The 20157-nt window shown below is 37.8% G+C and overlaps 1 protein-coding gene across 2 annotated transcripts in view; it reads right to left on the reverse strand.

Annotated features, from left to right (window-relative positions):
• Nucleotides 1-5981: 5981 nt before the first annotated feature.
• LOC126334856 (probable multidrug resistance-associated protein lethal(2)03659) overlaps nt 5982-20157 on the reverse strand; it is a 276184-nt gene continuing 262008 nt past the window's right edge. For both annotated transcript variants that reach the window (XM_049997525.1, XM_049997526.1), the window contains 2 exons: nt 17042-17152; nt 5982-6304 (listed from right to left, as the gene is read on the reverse strand). In XM_049997525.1, coding sequence (XP_049853482.1) covers nt 6269-6304; nt 17042-17152 — 147 coding nt within the window. In that variant the 3' untranslated portion in view covers nt 5982-6268. The remainder of the gene's footprint in view (nt 6305-17041; nt 17153-20157) is intronic.

The raw sequence follows: 20157 nt of genomic DNA on the forward strand, positions 1-20157 counted from the left end.
GACTTGTTTGATTTGATTGTGTAGTGAAATGAGTACCAAGAATTCCTAGACACCTCGTATTTGATAAAGAGTATGGAGACATAATAGTGACCAAATCCAACACCTGTGATATAAAAACACAGCAGTGGCCGTTGTGGCCATGCCCCCAAAGGACAGTCACACTTTGCTTCTGCAGACCACTGGCACTCCAACAGATGATACGGCACATCGCCAAACAGTACAAGTTAGTACAGCGCTATCTGCCTCACTTACTCATTTGCGGTGGGAGAACACTAACCTCTTGTGTGACATGCCAAGTGCTATACTCTATCAGTGTGCAATTAGAAACAGTGCTACACATGGTATCAACACAATGTTGGGTCCTCCACAAGAACTGATGTCTATCACCACCTCTTCTTCAAGCAGCCAAGATGATGAGATGTTGCAGAAGGCTAAAGACCGACTCCAGATCAAGCTGAATCAGTTTGCCAGCTTTCTTCCCCTCAAACTTACTATTACCTCCTTCGATTCCTTGGCGTTTTAAACTTCTATTGCCACCACTCACATCATGCAGCAAAAGTACAGGCACCATTGACTGACCCTCTAGCAGGCCCTCACATATAGGGGAAGTGGGAAACAGCATGGACCACAGAATGCAAAGAGCATTCAATTCAACCACTGTAGAAAACCTCCAGTGATGGCAGTGTCCATGGCACCACCAATTACGCACAGTCAAATTACGCTTACAACTGCCGCCAGTGACTTGGCTATCAGCACTGTACAGCAACAGAAGGAAGTGGATACCACACAGCCTATCACGTTTTTCTCTAAGAAATTGACAATATCTCAATCAAAATGGTCAGCTTTCAACTAGCAGTGTGTGAAGCCATATGGCACTTCTGTGAAGACATATAAAGGTGCCAAATCTTGATTTACACCAATCACAAGCTGTTAGTAGAGGCCATATAACACCCTCAAGTGAAAGTTAATCCTGGGCAATACTAAGGCTGAAGTTTAATTGTGCAATATTCAACTGATGTTCCACACTTGCACAGAGCGGACATCATAGTGGTGGACTGCCTGTCATGAATGCACACCATCTCTCTCTCTCTCTCTCTCTCTCTCTCTCTCTCTCTCTCTCTCTCTCTCTCTCTAGGCTATACCAGACTGCCAGAACAAGAAGAAAAGGACCTGTCGGTGCAAGCCTTGCTCACAGACACTTCATGGAATTTTACAATTAAACGATGAGCAATCCCTGGGTCAGAAGTCAATATCCTTTGTGATGTATCACAATACAGGATCCACCATGTAGCAAAAGGTCTTCGATCGACTAAATAATCTCGCACCCCCACCCCGGGCTCTCTCCGCATTACACGGCTAGTCACCGAGCAGTTTTTGTGGCAGGGTGTTAGGACATTACTGTCACGTGACACACATGTGCTTCAAATTCCAATGAAGTGAAATCAGTTGACAAGTGCAAACACCGCTTGGCAGTTTTGTAATGCCATGTGATTGCTTCTGCCATATACTCCTAGACCTCATGGGAATCTCTCCGTGGCTGACAGAGTTTCATGCTGTGTAGAAGCTGTCCTACAAAGCCATTGCATTAAAATCCACAGCTAAGGCATTTACCACAGCCTGGATATTGTGTTCCAATTGTCCAGATACTATCACTATGGACCAAGGATGCCAATTTGAGTCACCACTTTGGCTCTTTGTAATCACTGCAGCATTTCTCACCATTGAACAACAGCATACCACTGCAAAGCAACAGCTTAGCACACAAATGGCACCATGCAGTGAAGACAGCACTGAAGTTCTCCCATGGGTACTCCTTGGCATATGCTTCGAGTGTAAAGAAGATCTAACAGCCTCACTTGCAGACATACTCCATGGTGAGACCCTAATGCTGCCAGTTGAATTTTTATTACCAGAACCCATCCCTGACACCATGGATCTACTGACAATCCTACAGTGTGTCAAGAATCATATACACAATTCATTTGTACCTCCTCTGGTGTGACATACATCACCCAAACCATTCATACATAAGAAACTCATGAATTCCACACACATCATGCTCTGTGATGATACATTATGAACAGCTTTACAACCTCCATAAAATAACCTGTACCAAGTTGTTAAATGGGGAACCCATACCTTTGACATTGATATCAACAGAAGCACCAAAACAGTGTCCAGAACAGACTGGAGCCATTGTGGACACTTTTCACTGAAGATGACACATATATCCTACAGAATTATGATGACCCAGAAGTCTCATGTATCTGTGAATCATGGCAGTCCCAACCAGAAACAACTGTGTTGAATGTACAAGCTCTCATTCACATGAAACTGCAGTCAAGTTAGTCAACAATGACTTATGCACTGAAGCAAAGCATCCCACCCCACAAAGTATGACCACAACAATTGTTACCAGTCTTCTTCGAACCTTCTGCCAACAGTGGATTTTCCACCAGCATTTCACACCTCTTACTTATGGGCAAACTGACAATCAGTGTGCCCACTAATACCTCAAATGACATGGTTATCCCAGACATGCATCCTGGCGAGTCCACGACAACTGAAATTTAACCCAGAGATCAACAGTTGAAGAGCTAACACCAGCCATGCTCACTTTTTGTTATAGTTGGTCACTACACTGTCCTCCACAATTTGCACCATATCAGATGTATGCCATCTCTATGCTCCAACAAGTACAACTGGTCAACATTTCACGTGCATCAGACAATGACCTTCAACCATGCCCTCAAGTGCTCCTTACTCCTGGAGAGCACAATATGTGGAGACATCCCTGACCAGCACTACAGAGTGGGGATGCAGAACCTCTGTGACCAAGACACCAGTTCAGACTGAGTGATTGTATTCTTATGTGTCAAATAAATGTTTATCTGCACACACTAATAATGTTCGTATATCATTTTCATGTCACCTTTTACCACACACATCTGTACTTCCACAAGGGGAAGTGACTTATAATGTCTTCTATCCTACTTGTGGAATAGAAAATAAGGAGGATTTCATATTTAGTATTGTTGTCATGTTTTGTCAAGCACACAAGCACAGTTAGAAGATTCAGTTAATCGTACAAAGAGCAAGTATTATTTTAAATGGAGCAAATTATTATTCTGACTGGAAAATATTATAATAGGGTGTCCCACAATACTCCATACTGGGTCCATTTCTAATTATGTTTGACATGAATGATTTACCAGCAAATATCACCTTCCCATCAGTTTTGTTTGCAGCTGATATTTCAGGCCGCAGAAAAAATTCATGATTCATTGATCAGTATTATCAGTAGCCTAGAAATTTAGTTTCAGCTACATAAGTTCAATCTGAACAAATCAAAATCGCTGTGCAGTTCAGACCCAAACAGTAGAAATGTGGCCAGATTATGATTATTTACACCAACCATCATTTTTAGAAGAAACTGACTCAGTCAGGTTCTTAGGACTGAAATCAGAAAAAACATTGTACTTGCATACACACACACACAAATTGAGTTGTTCATGGACAAATTGAGCAGCTTTGCATTTGCAGTGGAAATCTTATCAACTGCAACTGATAAGTGCACAGGAAAATTAAGATATCTAAGTTAATTTGAATTTATTATTAGTTATGGTATTGTTATTTGGAGAAACTCAGCTAATATTGTTTGGACACTAAAAATACAGAACAACATTGTTTAGAATATGAGTACTGTGTGTCAGAAAGAATCTTGGCATCAATTATTTATATATCTACAATTACTGACACTCTCATCCATATATATTTATGAAATTATTATCTCTTGTACACCAGACAAGAATTATTTGAGTTAAATTATTCTATTCACTCATAAGTACAACACAAGAAACAATATTTTACACTTCCCGCACAATGCCTGTATTGATAATTTGGGCTCGACGTAAGCTGTTACATATCCCACTAAGTATAGGGTGTTTCAAAAATGACCGGTATATTTGAAACGGCTATAAAAACTAAACGAGCAGCGATAGAAATACACCGTTTGTTGCAATATGCTTGGCACAACAGTACATTTACAGGCGGACAAACTTTCGAAATTACAGTAGTTACAATTTTCAACAACAGATGGCGCTGCAAGTGATGTGAAAGATATAGAAGACAACGCAGTCTGTGGGTGCGCCATTCTGTACGTCGTCTTTCTGCTGTAAGCGTGTGCTGTTCACAACGTGCAAGTGTGCTGTGGACAACATGGTTTATTCCTTAGAACAGAGGATTTTTCTGGTGTTGGAATTCCACCGCCTAGGACACAGTGTTGTTGCAACAAGACGAAGTTTTCAACAGAGGTATAATGTAACCAAAGGACCGAAAAGCAATACAATAAAGGATCTGTTTGAAAAATTTCAATGGACTGGGAACGTGACGGATGAACGTGCTGGAAAGGTAGGGCAACCGTTTACGGCAACCACAGAGGGCAACGCGCAGCTAGTGCAGCAGGTGATCCAACAGCGGCCTCAGGTTTCCATTCGCAGTGTTGCAGCTGCGGTCCAAATGATGCCAACGTCCACGTATCGTCTCATGCGCCAGAGTTTACACCTCTATCCATACAAAATTCAAACGCGGCAACCCCTCAGCGCCGCTACCATTGCTGCACGAGAGACATTCGCTAACGATATAGTGCACAGGATTGATGACGACAATATGCATGTGGGCAGCATTTGGTTTACTGACGAAGCTTATTTTTACCTGGACGGCTTCGTCAATAAACAGAACTGGCACATATGGGGAACCGAAAAGCCCCATGTTGCAGTCCCATCGTCCCTGCATCCTCAAAAAGTACTGGTCTGGGCCACCATTTCTTCCAAAGGAATCATTGGCCCATTTTTCAGATCCGAAACGATTACTGCATCACGCTATCTGGACATTCTTCGTGAATTTGTGGCGGTACAAACTGCCTTAGACGACACTACGAACAGCTTGTGGTTTATGCAACATGGTGCCCGGCCACATCGCATGGCCGACGTCTTTAATTTCCTGAGTGAATATTTCGATGATCGTGTGATTGCTTTGGGCTATCCAAAACATACAGGAGGCGGCGTGGATTGGCCTCCCTATTCGCCAGACATGAACCCCTGTGACTTCTTTCTGTGGGGACACTTGAGAGACCAGGTGTACCGCCAGAATCCAGAAACAATTGAACAGTTGAAGCAGTACATCTCATCTGCATGCGAAGCCCTTCCGCCAGACACGTTGTCAAAGGTTTCGGGTAATTTCATTCAGAGACTACACCATATTATTGCTACGCATGGTGGATATGTGGAAAATATCGTACTATAGAGTTTCCCAGACTGCAACGCCATCTGTTGTTGACAATTGTAACTACTGTAATTTCGAAAGTTTGTCTGCCCGAAAATGTACTGTTGTCCCAAGCATATTGCAACAAACGGTGTATTTCTATCACTGCTCGTTTAGTTTGTATTGCTGTTTCAAATATACCGGTCATTTTTGAAACACCCTATATATATATATATATATATATAGCTGTTTATAGAAATGTCGTTTTAGTACTGCATTGTTCTTTATTAGTGTAAAACGTTTTGTAACTGTAGTCCAAATTTCTGAGATTTCTTCTGTAAGCAAACCAAATGTGTGTCATGAGATGAATAAATCACAATTCACATTTCAGTTATTATTATAAACTCGTAAAAAAAAAAAGTTACATTTACGGTTGTCTGTAACCCATCCCTTCACCCAGTTTCCAAATCACAGGTTTAATTCTTACTTGTGGGACAAAAAATGATGATTGCAAAATAGTAGAAATTTAGATTTAAGTTTTTTAAATTTATTTTTTATAAATAACTTTCACAATGTGATATTCATATATAATACTCTGTATACAAAACACAAATACTGTTAATAACAACTTAGTGGAAGAATCAGATTGTTCTCTTTGTTAATATCTAACCGTCAATTTTCTATCATATCTGAATGGGTGAATTAGAAATTTTGGTAGATATGATTCTCTGAAGTTTTATTTCTGTGTTAGCTTCTCTCTTTTATACAAACACAATCATATAATTTACTTCCTGCAACAGCAATGACATACTGCACTATACAATTCTCAAAATAAAATGGAATGAAATAAATAAGGCGATACACATCATGAACAATGAGGCTTTCTTCATAGTTTTTGAAGACTCCTTTCAATGCCATCATATCTTCCTTGTTCTCTTTCCCATTAAGGCTTTTATTTATTTGCTAATGACCATATGAAGTCTCATGTTTCTTCATTAATTAGTCTTCAAGATGATTTTTTATGCATTCTGTTCCTGTAAGACTGAAGAAAACAAAAAATCAATTGTCTATGTGAGTAGAAAATGTATGACGCCACAATTGCATACATAAAATAAAAATAATTTAAAATTTTGCACTTATATTACATTAGTACAATGATCAGTGTTTGTCTTTTATTTTATATTTCTTATCACATTTTGTTTTAAACTGATTTTAAACTATAATAACTATGATCTTAGATTAGGGTTATAATAATATTTAGAAACTGGTTTCTGTACGAAGAAAGTATGTGGTTCACTGCTACAGCATGCACAGCTAGCATTTTATTGTCTCCAGTTTCTCTTATACCTGTGTATATTACAGAAATATAGCATGAATGTATTAATGTTTTAATAGTATGTTGGGATGGGGAGGGGGGGGGGGGGTGGCAGAAAAGGAGTTAGTATCTATGTTTGTCTGTCCAGCTTCTCTGATTGTCCTTTTAGAGACAATAAATCTTCCTCAACTGAACTACCTACTGTGGCATTCATTGTTGTAAATCTTTGATGCATGGCAACATGTGCACTGCATATTACCTTATTACAAAAGTATAAACATGAATTCCACTTATTGCACACAGTAGCTTCCGAAGCACTGAAATCGAGACTGTGATGTGCTTTTGTCAGCGAATCATAACTCGTGTCACATGATCTTGCCAGCCAATGACAGCAGATATTCAGAATGTAGGAAAAATCATATTATAGTCTAGCAACATCATTGTTAAGTAGCACGAACACACAAATAGAAAAGTTAATGATTTAAATTAATATACATACAATAGAGCCACAAGGAAAGCTAAGCTTCACAAATAACATCGTTTGTAAAAAATTTGTTGTTGTTTCTTCTAAGGCTGTGGTGAGGAAAGATCCCAAGACCACCAGCTTAATTGCAACAGCTGAATATTTCTGACAAACATGATTATATATGTCAATGCTGTGCACTGGACATCTCATGGGTCACCAGGGTGAATACATGCTCCAATAAGCACTTCGGCTTTTCCCATAGTAAAGACAATTATGTGAGAAATTGCTCAAGAAGTCACTCACACTTTTTTTAAGATAATTATACTTTTTGCCATTGTTATTGCATAATTTGTAATTTATGAAAGATCTAAAACAAATATGAAAAACTAACATTGAAACTTGTTCTTTTTTAGTGTGTGTTAGCTTTTTAAGATGTAGGCCTATCGAACACAATTGTGCCAATAAAATTTTAAATAATGGCATAATGCTTCTTAAACAACCATTCACAATATTTTCCTGCGACCTGTTACAAATGTAAACAGTTGAGACATCATTCTCCTTGAAATGACACCCACAATAAAGATCAATCAAAAGCAGTTTGTTGTTACAAAGTATTGCATGGACTTTTGACACATTTTGGTCAAACATCCATCAAGGTTCCACCCCCGTATGAAAATGCCCTCAAAACAGGGCTTGATGAGTTCTTTGCTTCAAAACCACATGATTTCTACAATTCTGGAATTGAAAAGTAACCCCAACATTGACAGACTGTTGTAAACAGTGAAGGATTTTATAATATTGATGACTAATGTCTCTGTTATGTGTATCTGTTGTGTTTATTAGAGTCGTGGATAAACACTATGAAATTGTGCACCAGACTAATATATAGATCAAGCCTTTGCATTTCCCTTTCCAGATTTTATAGCTACACAACCACCTTAAAAGTTCTGATACTCCACACTCTTGACTTGTAGAATGTTATCCTTTCATCGGATAGCCTATATAACAATTTAAAATAAATCAACAGTCACAATAAAATAAAATTATTGCAAGACAAGAGTATTTAAGAATAGAGTTTACAGCTGTTAATGGGAAGATGATGAAATGAAGTAATGGAATAAAGTAATACTGCAGAACAACCATAGTTTTGTACATTTCACTGATAACTATATTTTTTTGCCAAGAAGTGACGGAAGACTTAGTTCACATATTTAAAGCAAATTGGTGGTTGTGATGGTGATGGTGATGGTGATGGTGGTGGTGGTGGTGCTGATGGTGTGTGTGTGTGTGTGTGTGTGTGTGTGTGTGTGTGTGTGTGTGTGTGTGTGTGTGTGTGTGTGTGTGTGTGTGTGTGCGCGCGCACATGTCACCACTTATTTTTTATTTTATTTATTTACACGCCAAGTTCCATAGTGCCAAATTGAGGAGCAAATCTCTAACCAAGGTCATGGGATGTGTCAGTACATGAAATTGCAATGTAAAAGTAATAACCGATAAAAATAAAATATTTATGAACTCAAAAAAGTCAAGCCATAAGTTTCAGTAAATGCAGTCAACAATATGACATAAGAATCAGCTTCATTTTTCAATGAATTCCTCAACAGAATAGAAGGAGTGACCCATGAGGAAACTTGAGTTTTGATTTGAATAGGCTTGGATTACTGCTAAGTTTTTTGAATTCTTTTGGTACCTTATTGAAAACGGATGCAGCAGTATACTGCACACATTTCTGCAGAAGAGTTAAAGAAGTTCGATCCAAATGCAGGTTGGGTTTCTGCCAGCTATTAACTGAGTGAAAGCTGCTTATTCTTGGTAACAAGTTGATATTGTTAACAAGAAATAACAGTAAAGAATATATATATTGAGATGCCAATATCAAAATACCCAGACTAGTGAAGAGGGGGTGACAAGAGGTTCACAAACTTACACCACTTATTACCAAACTGCCCATTTCTGTGCCAAAAATATCCTTTTAGAATGGGAAGAGTTACCTCAAGATATAATACCATACGACATAAGAAAATGAAAATAAGTAAAGTCGACTAATTGTTGTGTCAGTCACTTACTTCAGACACCATTCAAATGGTAAAAATGGCAGCATTAAATCTTTGAACAAGATCTGGAACATGGGCTTTCCACAACAGTTTACTAGCTATCTGAACACCTAGAAACTCTTTGCCTTTACAAATGTCTGCTTGTGTCCGTGTATGTGCGGATGGATATGTGTGTGTATGCAAGTGTATACCTGTTCTTTTTTTCCCCCTAAGGTAAGTCTTTCCTCTCCCGGGATTGAAATGACTCCTTACCCTCTCCCTTAAAACCCACATCTTTTCACCTTTCCCGCTCCTTCCCTCTTTCCTGATGAAGCAACCATTGGTTGCGAAAGCTTGAATTTTGTGTGTATGTTTGTGTGTCTATCAACCTGCCAGTGCTTTCGTTTGGTAAGTCACATCATCTTTGTTTGTAGATATGAGCACCTGGAAATTTTAACTGTTCAGTTTCACTAATCATATGCTCATTTTGTGAAATTAAAATGTTGGGTTTTGTTGACTTATGTGTTAGAAATTATAAAAACTTACTGTGATTTAGTGTTAGTTTATTTTCTACAAGCCATGAACTGATGTCATGAACTGCTCTGATTGAAACTGAGCCAATGTTGCACACAACATCCTTTACTCCCAAGCTAGTGTTATCAGCAAACATAAATATTTTAGAGTTACCCGTAATACTAGAGAGCATATCAGTTATATAAATAAGAAGCAGGAATAGCCCTAACACTGACCCCCCATTTGACCATACCCCACTCAGACCCCACATCACAGCCATTATCAACACTGTGAATAATGACCTTTTGCTGTCTGTTGTTAAAGTAAGAAGTGAACCAATTGTGAGCTACTCCCCATATTTTGTAATGCTCCAACTTCTGGAGCAATATTTTGTGATTAACACAATAAAATGCTTTAGTTAAATAAAAAAATATGCCTAGCATTTGAAACCTTTTCTTTAACCCATCCAGTACCTTACAGAGAAAAGAGAATATAGCATTTTCAGTTGTTAAATGGCTTCTAAAGCTGAAATATACATTCGATAGCAAATTGTGTGATTTAAAATGATTAATTGTCCTTACATACACAGCCTTTCCAATAACTTTAGCAAACACTGATGGCATAGAAATAGGTCTACAATTGTCTACACTATCCCTTTCTCCATTTTTATAAAGTGGATTTACTACTGAGTACTTTAATCATTCAGGAAACTGACCATTCCTAAAGGAAAAATTACAAATATGGCTACGGGTACAAGACTAACATGGGCAGCACAGTACTTTAATATTCTGCTAGGCACTCCATCAAATGCTTGAGAGTCCTTAGTCTTCAGTGATTTAATCATTGACTCAATCTCGCCCTTGTCCCCCTTGTATTTCGGACATCAATCTCGGAAAGGCACTTTCCAAGAGGGTTATATTATTCCCTGTAGAAACTAAATTTTTATTTAATTCACCAGCAATGCTCAGAAAATGATGATTAAATACAGTACATATATCTGATTTATCAGTAACAGAAATATTTTTCTACGAACTGACTTTATATGTCAACCTTGTGCTGCTGACCAGACACTCCCTTCACAGCTGACCATATGGTCTTAATTTTATCCTGTGAATTAGCTATTCTAATTGCACACCACATTCTCTTTGTCTTCCTAATAACATTTTTAAACACCTTACAATACTGTTTGTAAAGGGCTACTGTAGCTTGAGTGTGACTACTTCTAACATTTTGATATAATTCCTACTTTGTTCTACATGATATCTGTATCCCACTGCAACTCTCAAAGAGCATGAGATGTGTTAATGAAAGCAATATATTTGTCATCTATGTTATTGGCACTATAAACATCTTGCCACTCTTACTCCTTGACAAGTTTTAAAAACTCCCTATTGCTGTTGGATTAACTTTCCAACATAGTTTGTAATTATATGAGACATTTGTTTGAGTAGAAAAGTTAGTGTTAAAATTTGTGCCTCATTGTCTGAAAGGCCATTCACCCTTTTACTAAGAGAATGCCCATCAAGTAATGAAGAATGAATGTCTATGGCTCTGCTACTGTTCCCCTGCACCCTAGATGGAAAAACACAGTCTGCATCAGATCATATGAATGTAGGAAATCTACCAACATCCTTTTTCTTCCTATAAAGTGAATCAAGAACTGACTCTAGCTTGAGCAGAAATGCTCTGAAGTCAGAGTTAGGAGACCAATAAACAACAAATATTATAAGTTTAGTTTCATTAAATTCAACTGTCCCTGCACAGTATTCAAATATCTGTTCAGTGGAATGCCTTGATACATCTATGGACTCAAATGGAATATTGCTCTCTCTCTCTCTCTCTCTCTCTCTCTCTCTCTCTCTCTCTCTCTCTCTCTCTCTCTCTCTCTCTCTCTCTCTCTCCCACCCTGCAAGCAACTCCTTGAGAAATAGCCAGCTAATCTCTATGCTGGTAAAGGAAGCCTCTGAATTGTCAAATTATTTAAGTGGTGCTCCGATATACTAATAATTTCAGAGTCAACATCTATGAGCAGTTCACTAACTTTAATATCTCGTATATTCTAATGAAACATACTAATTCCTCCTCTACTTGGAAACATGACATCCTCTGCAGGTGATTCCTTAGTTAGAGGGACTTCCTTTAAGCAGGCATACTTGTCAGCTGACTTCAATCTAAAAAAGGTGCAGCTCTAACACCAACTACTACAGGAATTATTCCATTAGTGATCCCACCACCTTTCAATACACTGTCAGCTATAAGCTTTGCCAGCCTTCCCTTCCCAAAACTATTGAGATGCAGGCCATGCCTAGTGAAACTTGATCTACTGACAGACTTGACTGGCACCACTGCAGTATGACACATGCCCTCTGCCATCAGTGCCCTCTCCAGCCCCTTTTTAATGCACCTAACAGCCGCATTAAGACGAGGCCAATCGTGATGCTGGAACAGTTGCAAAAAATGCACTTTAGTGCCACCAGTTTGAATAGCTATCTTTACCAGGTCACCATCTGCATCATATTCTCCATCCATATCAAGACTGTTCCCTGCTCCACCCACTGTCAGTACCTGATCCTCCATAAAATTCCTACATAACTCCCCTATGCTGTCAGTCACCTGAGCCAACTCTGCACTAGACTTCACAATGCTGGTGACCTGGTACTCACTCCCCAGCACTTCCTGCAACTGCTGGCCCACAAATCTACCATGTGAACTACCTAGCAGCAGAACCTTCTTCTTTCTGTTAGACTTTGTAACTGACTTAGGGCTCCTATCTGCTGAGGACTGTTTCATGTTTCCTACACTTACAGCTACAAGAGGCTCCTCCCCACTCATCTCTTACAGTTGGTCAAATCTATTGCTTATAAGCAAAGTACAACTGTCTGAATACCTCCTCCTCATAGCTGCCTTCTTGCCAACTGCCAGTTCCCATTCCGCAGCACCCTTCACCCCCTCAGCCTGTCTAGCTCCTCCTTTGTGTATTGTAACTGCACCTGAAGGGCACAGATCTTACTCTCCTGCTCCTCTATCAACTTATTTCTACTACAGATTCTGCATTCCCATGACAGGATCTAACTAGAATACCCACTGGCTTCCCCCCAATGAAAATACTTTGAACAAATCACACACCGTAACCCACTTCTCACAAACCTACAACAGAGCCCACACTTCTCACTCATTGTACAATTTTACAATTACTGAAAATAACTAAACATCTATGTTACCTAGGTTCAGTTTCACCAATAGAACTATTTACAGAACTAACAATAGCGGTCTCCAAATTCTCTCTCTACTAAGAAAGCAACAATTTTTGTTAAACTACTAAACCACAAAACTAACATTACATCATCAGCAATCAACACATCTACTTATTAGCAAAATGTAAAATATACTAAGAATGTGAATGTTTACATACTGACTAAGAGAAAAAAGTATTAAAATGTAATTCACACTGCATTCAGCATTCAGATAAAGTATTAACATAATGAACAATTTATATTTTCAGATACAATCAATCAGAGAATCTAGCAAAGTTCATATTACATACACACAATTTGTATAACCACTGAGGTACATGTACAGTTCTAAAGTTGTACTGATACCCAAGCTACCAACTTTTTTTATTGGTTTTTGCATACTGAATTCAGGAAAGAATAAGACTTGTTTGGATAATTATTTCATTTTGATAACTCGATATAATGACCTTTCATCAGTATTGGCCCCTCCTCTGTCTTCAACAGTGAAAGACTTTTCACCAGCTTCACCATCATCAGCAGTAACAGAAGCAAACAGAAGAAGCACAAGAAACAGGAAACTTACAACTCTGCAGGATTTTTGGTACCCAGCCTCAGTTACAAGACTAACATAAGGCAGATACCTTCAGATACACCAATTTCCAAGTCTAACTGGCAACTGACTCACCTCCACTGTCATCAACAGAAGAATAACCATGCCACCAGCTCATCTAAAGGATTTTTTAGCATCAGGTCTAAAGGGAAAGGCACCACCAAGATAAGTGAAAACAAATGCCTAACAGTGTTTCGCCAAAACATTCAAGACATAAAGAACAAAGCACAACAGCTAGAAGTAGAATTGGAAAATTTTGGTAGCCAAATTTTGTGTATCACTGAACACTGGTGCGAAGGGAAGGAAATTGAACACATTGCATCAGCCTCATTTGACCTTGCATGTTACTATAGCAGAATATCAATGAGTGGTGGAGGTTCCTGTATCTAGGCAAAAAAAAAAAAAAAAAAAAAAAAAAAAAAAAAAAAAAAAAAAAAAAAAAAAAAAGGAAGTATGTCATTTAAAGTTAGATGTGATCTTTTGGATCTAGGTGAGGACAAACATTTTGAACTTTCTGCTGTTGAAATAATAGGACCTGGCATAGCAAAAAAATTTGTCATATTTTGTGTGTACCGCTCTCCCAGTGGAGACATTGATATATTCATCTCAAAACTGAATCAAAGCTTAGACAAGGTTTCTGGACCAAAAGCAAATGTAATTATCTGTGGTGACTTAAACATTAATATGATGAAGCCTGATAAGGCTAGCAACATACAGGTATATGTGAATATTCTAGGCTGTTATGGAATATCCTCCCTTGTTAATTGCCCAACTAGAATAACGAAAGATTCTTCCTCATCTATAGATCATGTAGCTACAGATATTGATAGTAAAATATGTCATATTTCTGTCCAAAACCTTGGCCTACCAGACCACCTCTGCCAAATCTTAAAAACTAACATTCATGTAGAAACTCCTCCTAAACTGAGTACATACAAAAGAATGTTTTCCAAATCAGCTCTGTATCAGTTTAAATCCCAGCTAGAATATGGAGATTGGAGCGAAGTCTATGCAGAAACAAATGCAAATCAGAAATTTATCAAGTTCATGCCAATTTTTAAACTCAGATTTGAAGAGATGTTTCCCAAAACTCTTTATCAAATTAAAACTACAAAGAGTAATCAATGGGTGACTACAGGTATCAAAAAATCCTCAGAAACTCTTAGATATCTCAACTCCATAAAAAGTAATCAATCTAACCCAGAAGTTCTGCAATTCCACAAAAAGTACAGGAAATATACAGAAAGGTGTTGCTAGCTGCAAAAAAACTTTCAAACAACAAATATTACTTGAAGCTGAAAACAAGAGCAAAGCAGTCTGGAACATCGTCAAACAGAAAACATCTAACTCTAAAGAATGACCTCAATTCACATATTAAAAACAAAGATGTACCAGCAGGTAACCCTAAAAAATTAGCTGATTTTGTAAACTCATATCTCAGTAGTATTGCAAAAAAATTACAGCAGCAGAAATTTCCAGATACGTATAATTTACCAACTCAGAACCAGCCAACAAACTCAATGCTGCTCTTGACAACTACAGAAAGAGAAGTGGCACTAGTAGTACACCAACTAAAAAATAAAACTTCAGTAAGACTTGATGAAATCCCAGTCTGCATAATTAAAGAATGTATAGACTCCATAAAGGGCCCATTAACAGACATAATTAATGAATCTTTCGAATCTGGATACTTTCCGGAGTACCTAAAACAAGCAAAAGTTATACCTATCCTTAAAAACGGAGATGTGGAAAATGTAGAGAACTACAGGCCGATTTCTATACTGTCTATCATTTCTAAAATAATAGAAATACTAGTCAAAAAGAGACTGCTAAATTACCTGAATAAATATAACCTTCTTTCCAATGACCAATTTGGTTTTAGGCCCGGAAAAGGCACACAATCGGCTATAGCACAGTTCACTAAAGTAATTTTAGAAGCACTGGACAAAGGTGAAAATGTAAGTGGTATCTTTTTAGACTTGTCCAAGGCCTTAGATACAGTTGACCACAAAATCTTACTTCATAAATTAGGGCAAATAGGAATAAGAGGTGTGACAAAGAAGTGGTTCAAATCATACTTGGAAAACAGAGTTCAACGAGTTGAAATATCACAAGTTTCAAACAATTCCCCTATAAAACACCTGTCTGACCCAGAAAATGTGAATATAGGCGTCCCACAGGGAAGTGTATTAGGCCCAATATTGTTTCTTATATACGTCAACGACTTCCTACAAAGTATCAGACATGGAGAAAAAATACTTTTTGCTGATGACAGCAACATAGTTATAACAGGTGAAAATCCAACACAACTGTCAGAAAGAGCAAACGAGGCTATCAATGATTTCCACAACTGGTCATTAAAAAATAAAGTAACCATAAATGTAAAGAAAGCTAACTATATTAACTTCCAATTGAACAAAAAACACAATGCCACTAGGATAAAAGTTAATAATGATGAATTAGAATGTGTAACAAGTACCAAATTCTTAGGGATGAATGTAGACAGCCAACTGAAATGGACAAACCATGTCAACATTTTGGCAAAGAAATTATCCACAGCATGCTATGCTCTTAGAATCCTTGCACCAGTATGCAATAATACCTGTCTTAAAATAACATATTACGGATATCTACACTCAGTCCTCAGCTATGGGATCATGTTTTGGGGAACAAGTGCCAGTAACATACAAACTGTGTTCAAAGTACAAAAAAGAGCCATAAGGATAATAACAAACAGCAACAACAGGGCCCACTGTCTAGAATTATTTAGGAAGCTAGGCATTCTAACTGTTTCTTGTGAGAATATTTTTCAGAACATAATGTTCATTAAGAAAAATCTCAACATGTACAACACAAACAGCCTAATACATGACCATGAAACAAGAGCTTGTCACCACCTCCATCTAGATAGAAAGAACAAGCCAAAGATGCAAAAAAGTATATTTTATAATGGATAAAACTGTATAACAAATTACCACAAGAAATTAAAGAAATAAATGAGCCCCTCACTTTCAGACAAAAGCTTAAAAACTTTTTAGTAAGTAAAAGTTGTTATACTGTAAAAGAATATTTAACATAGATGTAGATTATTAGTAACATATGACATTATCACCAAAATATTATGTAATTATAAATGTGTGTATGACTAGTTATGAAAACTACACAAAATATGAGAAACCTGTTTCATTGTAAATGTAAATGTGTGCTAATGTGTTGTAAACTGATGACATCCATAAAATATTTATTGTTCCACGGATGAATAAATAAATAAATAAATAAATAAATAAATAAACAAACTACAACATATGAGAGACCGTGGTCAGCTGATAATGTTGATAGTTGTATGCTTTGTACTTAACAGTAAGGAGTGGTAATGATTTGCTTCTCAATCACCGTTTTGTATTGCCACTTGACATAAAACCACAGTGTGCAATTTAAATGTCAAAAGAAAGACATTTAAAGACAACCTGAAGCCAAAGGAATGTCTAAGAGTCAAAGACACTCTTTAATTTCAGCTACAGCTTCAGTTGTGGCCTGTATATTTTTCATATATATTACTTTTCAATTTTCAGATTAAATTTTTGAGTTAACAGCTTTCTAATAACTTACTTCCTCTGCTATGATCTTCAGCTCTTCTGAGACAACCTTGCCTGTCTGTTCAACCATACTGTGGAATATACCGTTCTTGTCACTGAGCAGGACATGCGGATGGTCAAATTCCTGAAATTAGATTCAGTAGTACGTATCACTGACAGAAAGAGTACAAAAAGAGAATATTTGTTGTTTGAATCAGTGAGTTGTGACAGTATAAGACACAATATTTTCTTGTAACTAAAGAGTATGATATAATACTTATAAAATGAAAATGACATGAAGATCACTGGTTTTTTCTCATACTGCACAAATATTTTACAGGACTTTCCTTTGTCACAACACACTAATTCCACTAACATGAGTTATACAGGGTGGTCATAAAATGTCTGAAACACTTGTAGTGATGTTGTAGGGAAAGTTTTACTGAGACATACATGTTAAGAAAAAAATTCGATATGTTGTGCCGTTTCCAAGTTACGTAGCTTAGAAGCTAGCCAATCAGGTCATTTCACGCTCAGATTCAAACAGCCTCGAAGGGGCGGTGTTGCCAAATGTGTTCTCCATGTGGTTTGCAAACCGAACAAGAGAGCAATAAAAATACGGGAAAATTTTCACCTGTAGCAGGTATCGAACCCAAGAACAATGGGTCAGCAATTCCGTGCAGTACCATCTATGCTATGACAACATCTGACTCCAATCATATCGGCCTGTGTAGTGAACCTTTATCTGCTTGTCATTCGATCACCATCGGGAAGCGTATGCATGCAGTCGATCTTTGTCGGAAGACAGCTGTGAAAGGACACAGAAGCAGGTGTGACAGAACAACAACGGAGGTAGGCTTGACACACATGTAGTGGTAACATGGCACGACATCAGTACTCCTTCGAGAAATATGCTGATATGCATTTAGCATACGGCGCTGTGGGTCAAAATGGACCAGAGGCCTGCAACATTTACAGCATAAGATTTCCCAACCACGTTATTCTGTGTGCGAATACCTTCATAGCAGTTGATAGATGGTTAAGGGAGACCGCAAGTTTTGCTGTAAAAAATGTTGACGCTGGACAAGAACGCTATGTACAGAACATTCAATTAGAAGAAAACGTTCTCAATACAGTTGCTAGAACACCTAGTACTAGCTCGAGGGCCATTGGTAATGCTTTGGGTGTAAGTAAAGTTATTCCGATGTTCTTAATGTATGCCTGCAAACCACACATGGTAAAATTTATCTGTTTGTTTGTCGCTATAGGTTTCGCATGCTGTAGTATTGGACATCCTACATGACAAAGACCTATTTCTGTACCACCTACAAAAGGTGCACAATATGGTGGAAGGGGACTATCCCTCTCGTTACCAATATTCTGTGTGGCATTTAAATAAATTTAATGAATATCCGCATTTCGATAAGATGCTGTTGTGGACAGACGAGGCATGTTTCACCAGAGAAGGACCATTCAACTCCTGAAACAGCCACATTTGGATGGATGCAAACCCGCATGGTACTTATGTTAAATCATATCAGCAGAGGTTTAGCATAAACATTTGGGCAGGTATCGTGGGTGACTGTTCGGTGGGTCATGTCCTACTTCCTCCCCCCCCCCATTCAAATGGACAGACTTATTTAGCATTCCATGAAAATGTCCTTCCGCTGTATGTAGCAGATGTTCCACTGGCGGTCCGACAAGGAATGTGGTTCCAACACTTCGCTGCTGCAGTACGTGAGCATTTAGATGCATTGTATTCGTGAAGGTGGATTGGCCGAGATGGTCCAGCTCCCTGGCCAGCTCGTTCACCAGATCTGGGGCTGTTAGTTTTTTATCTTTGGGGGCATGTGAAACAAATTGTCTACACAATCCCGGTAGTCACAGTCAAAGAGCTTCTTGCGAGGATAATTTTAGCCTTTGATGAAATCAGGGAAACCTTTGATTTCGAAAAGCTTGCTGACTCCATGACGCAGTGTTGCAATGTGTGCCATCAGGCTGGAGGAGGACACTTTGAGCAGCTACTGTGAAGATTTATTGTTATATTTTGCTCCTGGAAATTATGTTGTTGCATTAAAGACCTGACAAAACATCAGTTATATTCATTTATTTTTCATCATTATTTTCCCTGTATTTGTTACATGTATGAGTTTTACTGCTTTTCTATAATTATGTCCAAACAGTTACATATTGTTAGACCTTTGTCCAATGCAAGTATAAGCAATTATTGAACGTTATGGATGCTGTAGCTGTTGGAATAAATGTGTGCACTTGTGCCCATCGCCAATGGGTTTTATGTAAATAAAAGTTGTAAAAATCCTTTACTAACATGAAATTCCTTCATAAACCTTCAAACAACAACAAATTGGTTAAATAAAAATAAAATAATGATCCTGCTGGGGGTCAAACGTGGGACCTTGCATTTTTCATGTCTAGCCTTCTACCCCCAGACCGTGCCTCCTGATAAGGCAACAGCTTTTAATACATAGCTTTATAGCCATATGCTTACAACATGAAACATACATTTGGCAACACCGCCCCTCACAGGCCATTTGAATCTGAGTGTAAAACGACCTGATTAGCTAGCTTCTAAGCTACATATATTTTTTTCTTAACATTTATGTCTGAGTACAGTCTGCCCTACAACATCACGACAAGCATTTCAGACATTTTCTGACTACTCTGTATAATTAACATGTACAAGTGTATTAGTGAGTATAAGAAACTTAACAAATATCACACTGTTTATTGTAGCTGCTTAAGTTGCCTCTAATTCAGGAAATGCTCAAAGAATGGCTTTGTATTAAAAGGAATATTTCAAAATGAAACTACAAGCAAAAAGTAAAATTTAAAGAAAAAATCAATTTTTCAAGTGTCAGTAGCTTCACAAAGGTACACAAGAAATCTTATATGAAATCCTTTGTGAATAAAAATTATTAAAACAATATCTGAAGTATTTTAATTAGGACAATCCTGGTGGAATAAAAACAATGGAATAAGTACAGACAATCACTCACACCATAATGGAGGCATTAGGCAGTAGACAGGAATATAAACAAAGACTGAAAGATGGTAGCTTAGTTTACTATTTTATACAAGACAAGGTCATCATACCACAGGTTCAAAGTGTCTGATAATACTCCCTATTAT

Source organism: Schistocerca gregaria, chromosome 2 (genome assembly GCF_023897955.1).
Source record: "Schistocerca gregaria isolate iqSchGreg1 chromosome 2, iqSchGreg1.2, whole genome shotgun sequence".
NCBI lineage: Eukaryota > Metazoa > Arthropoda > Insecta > Orthoptera > Acrididae > Schistocerca > Schistocerca gregaria.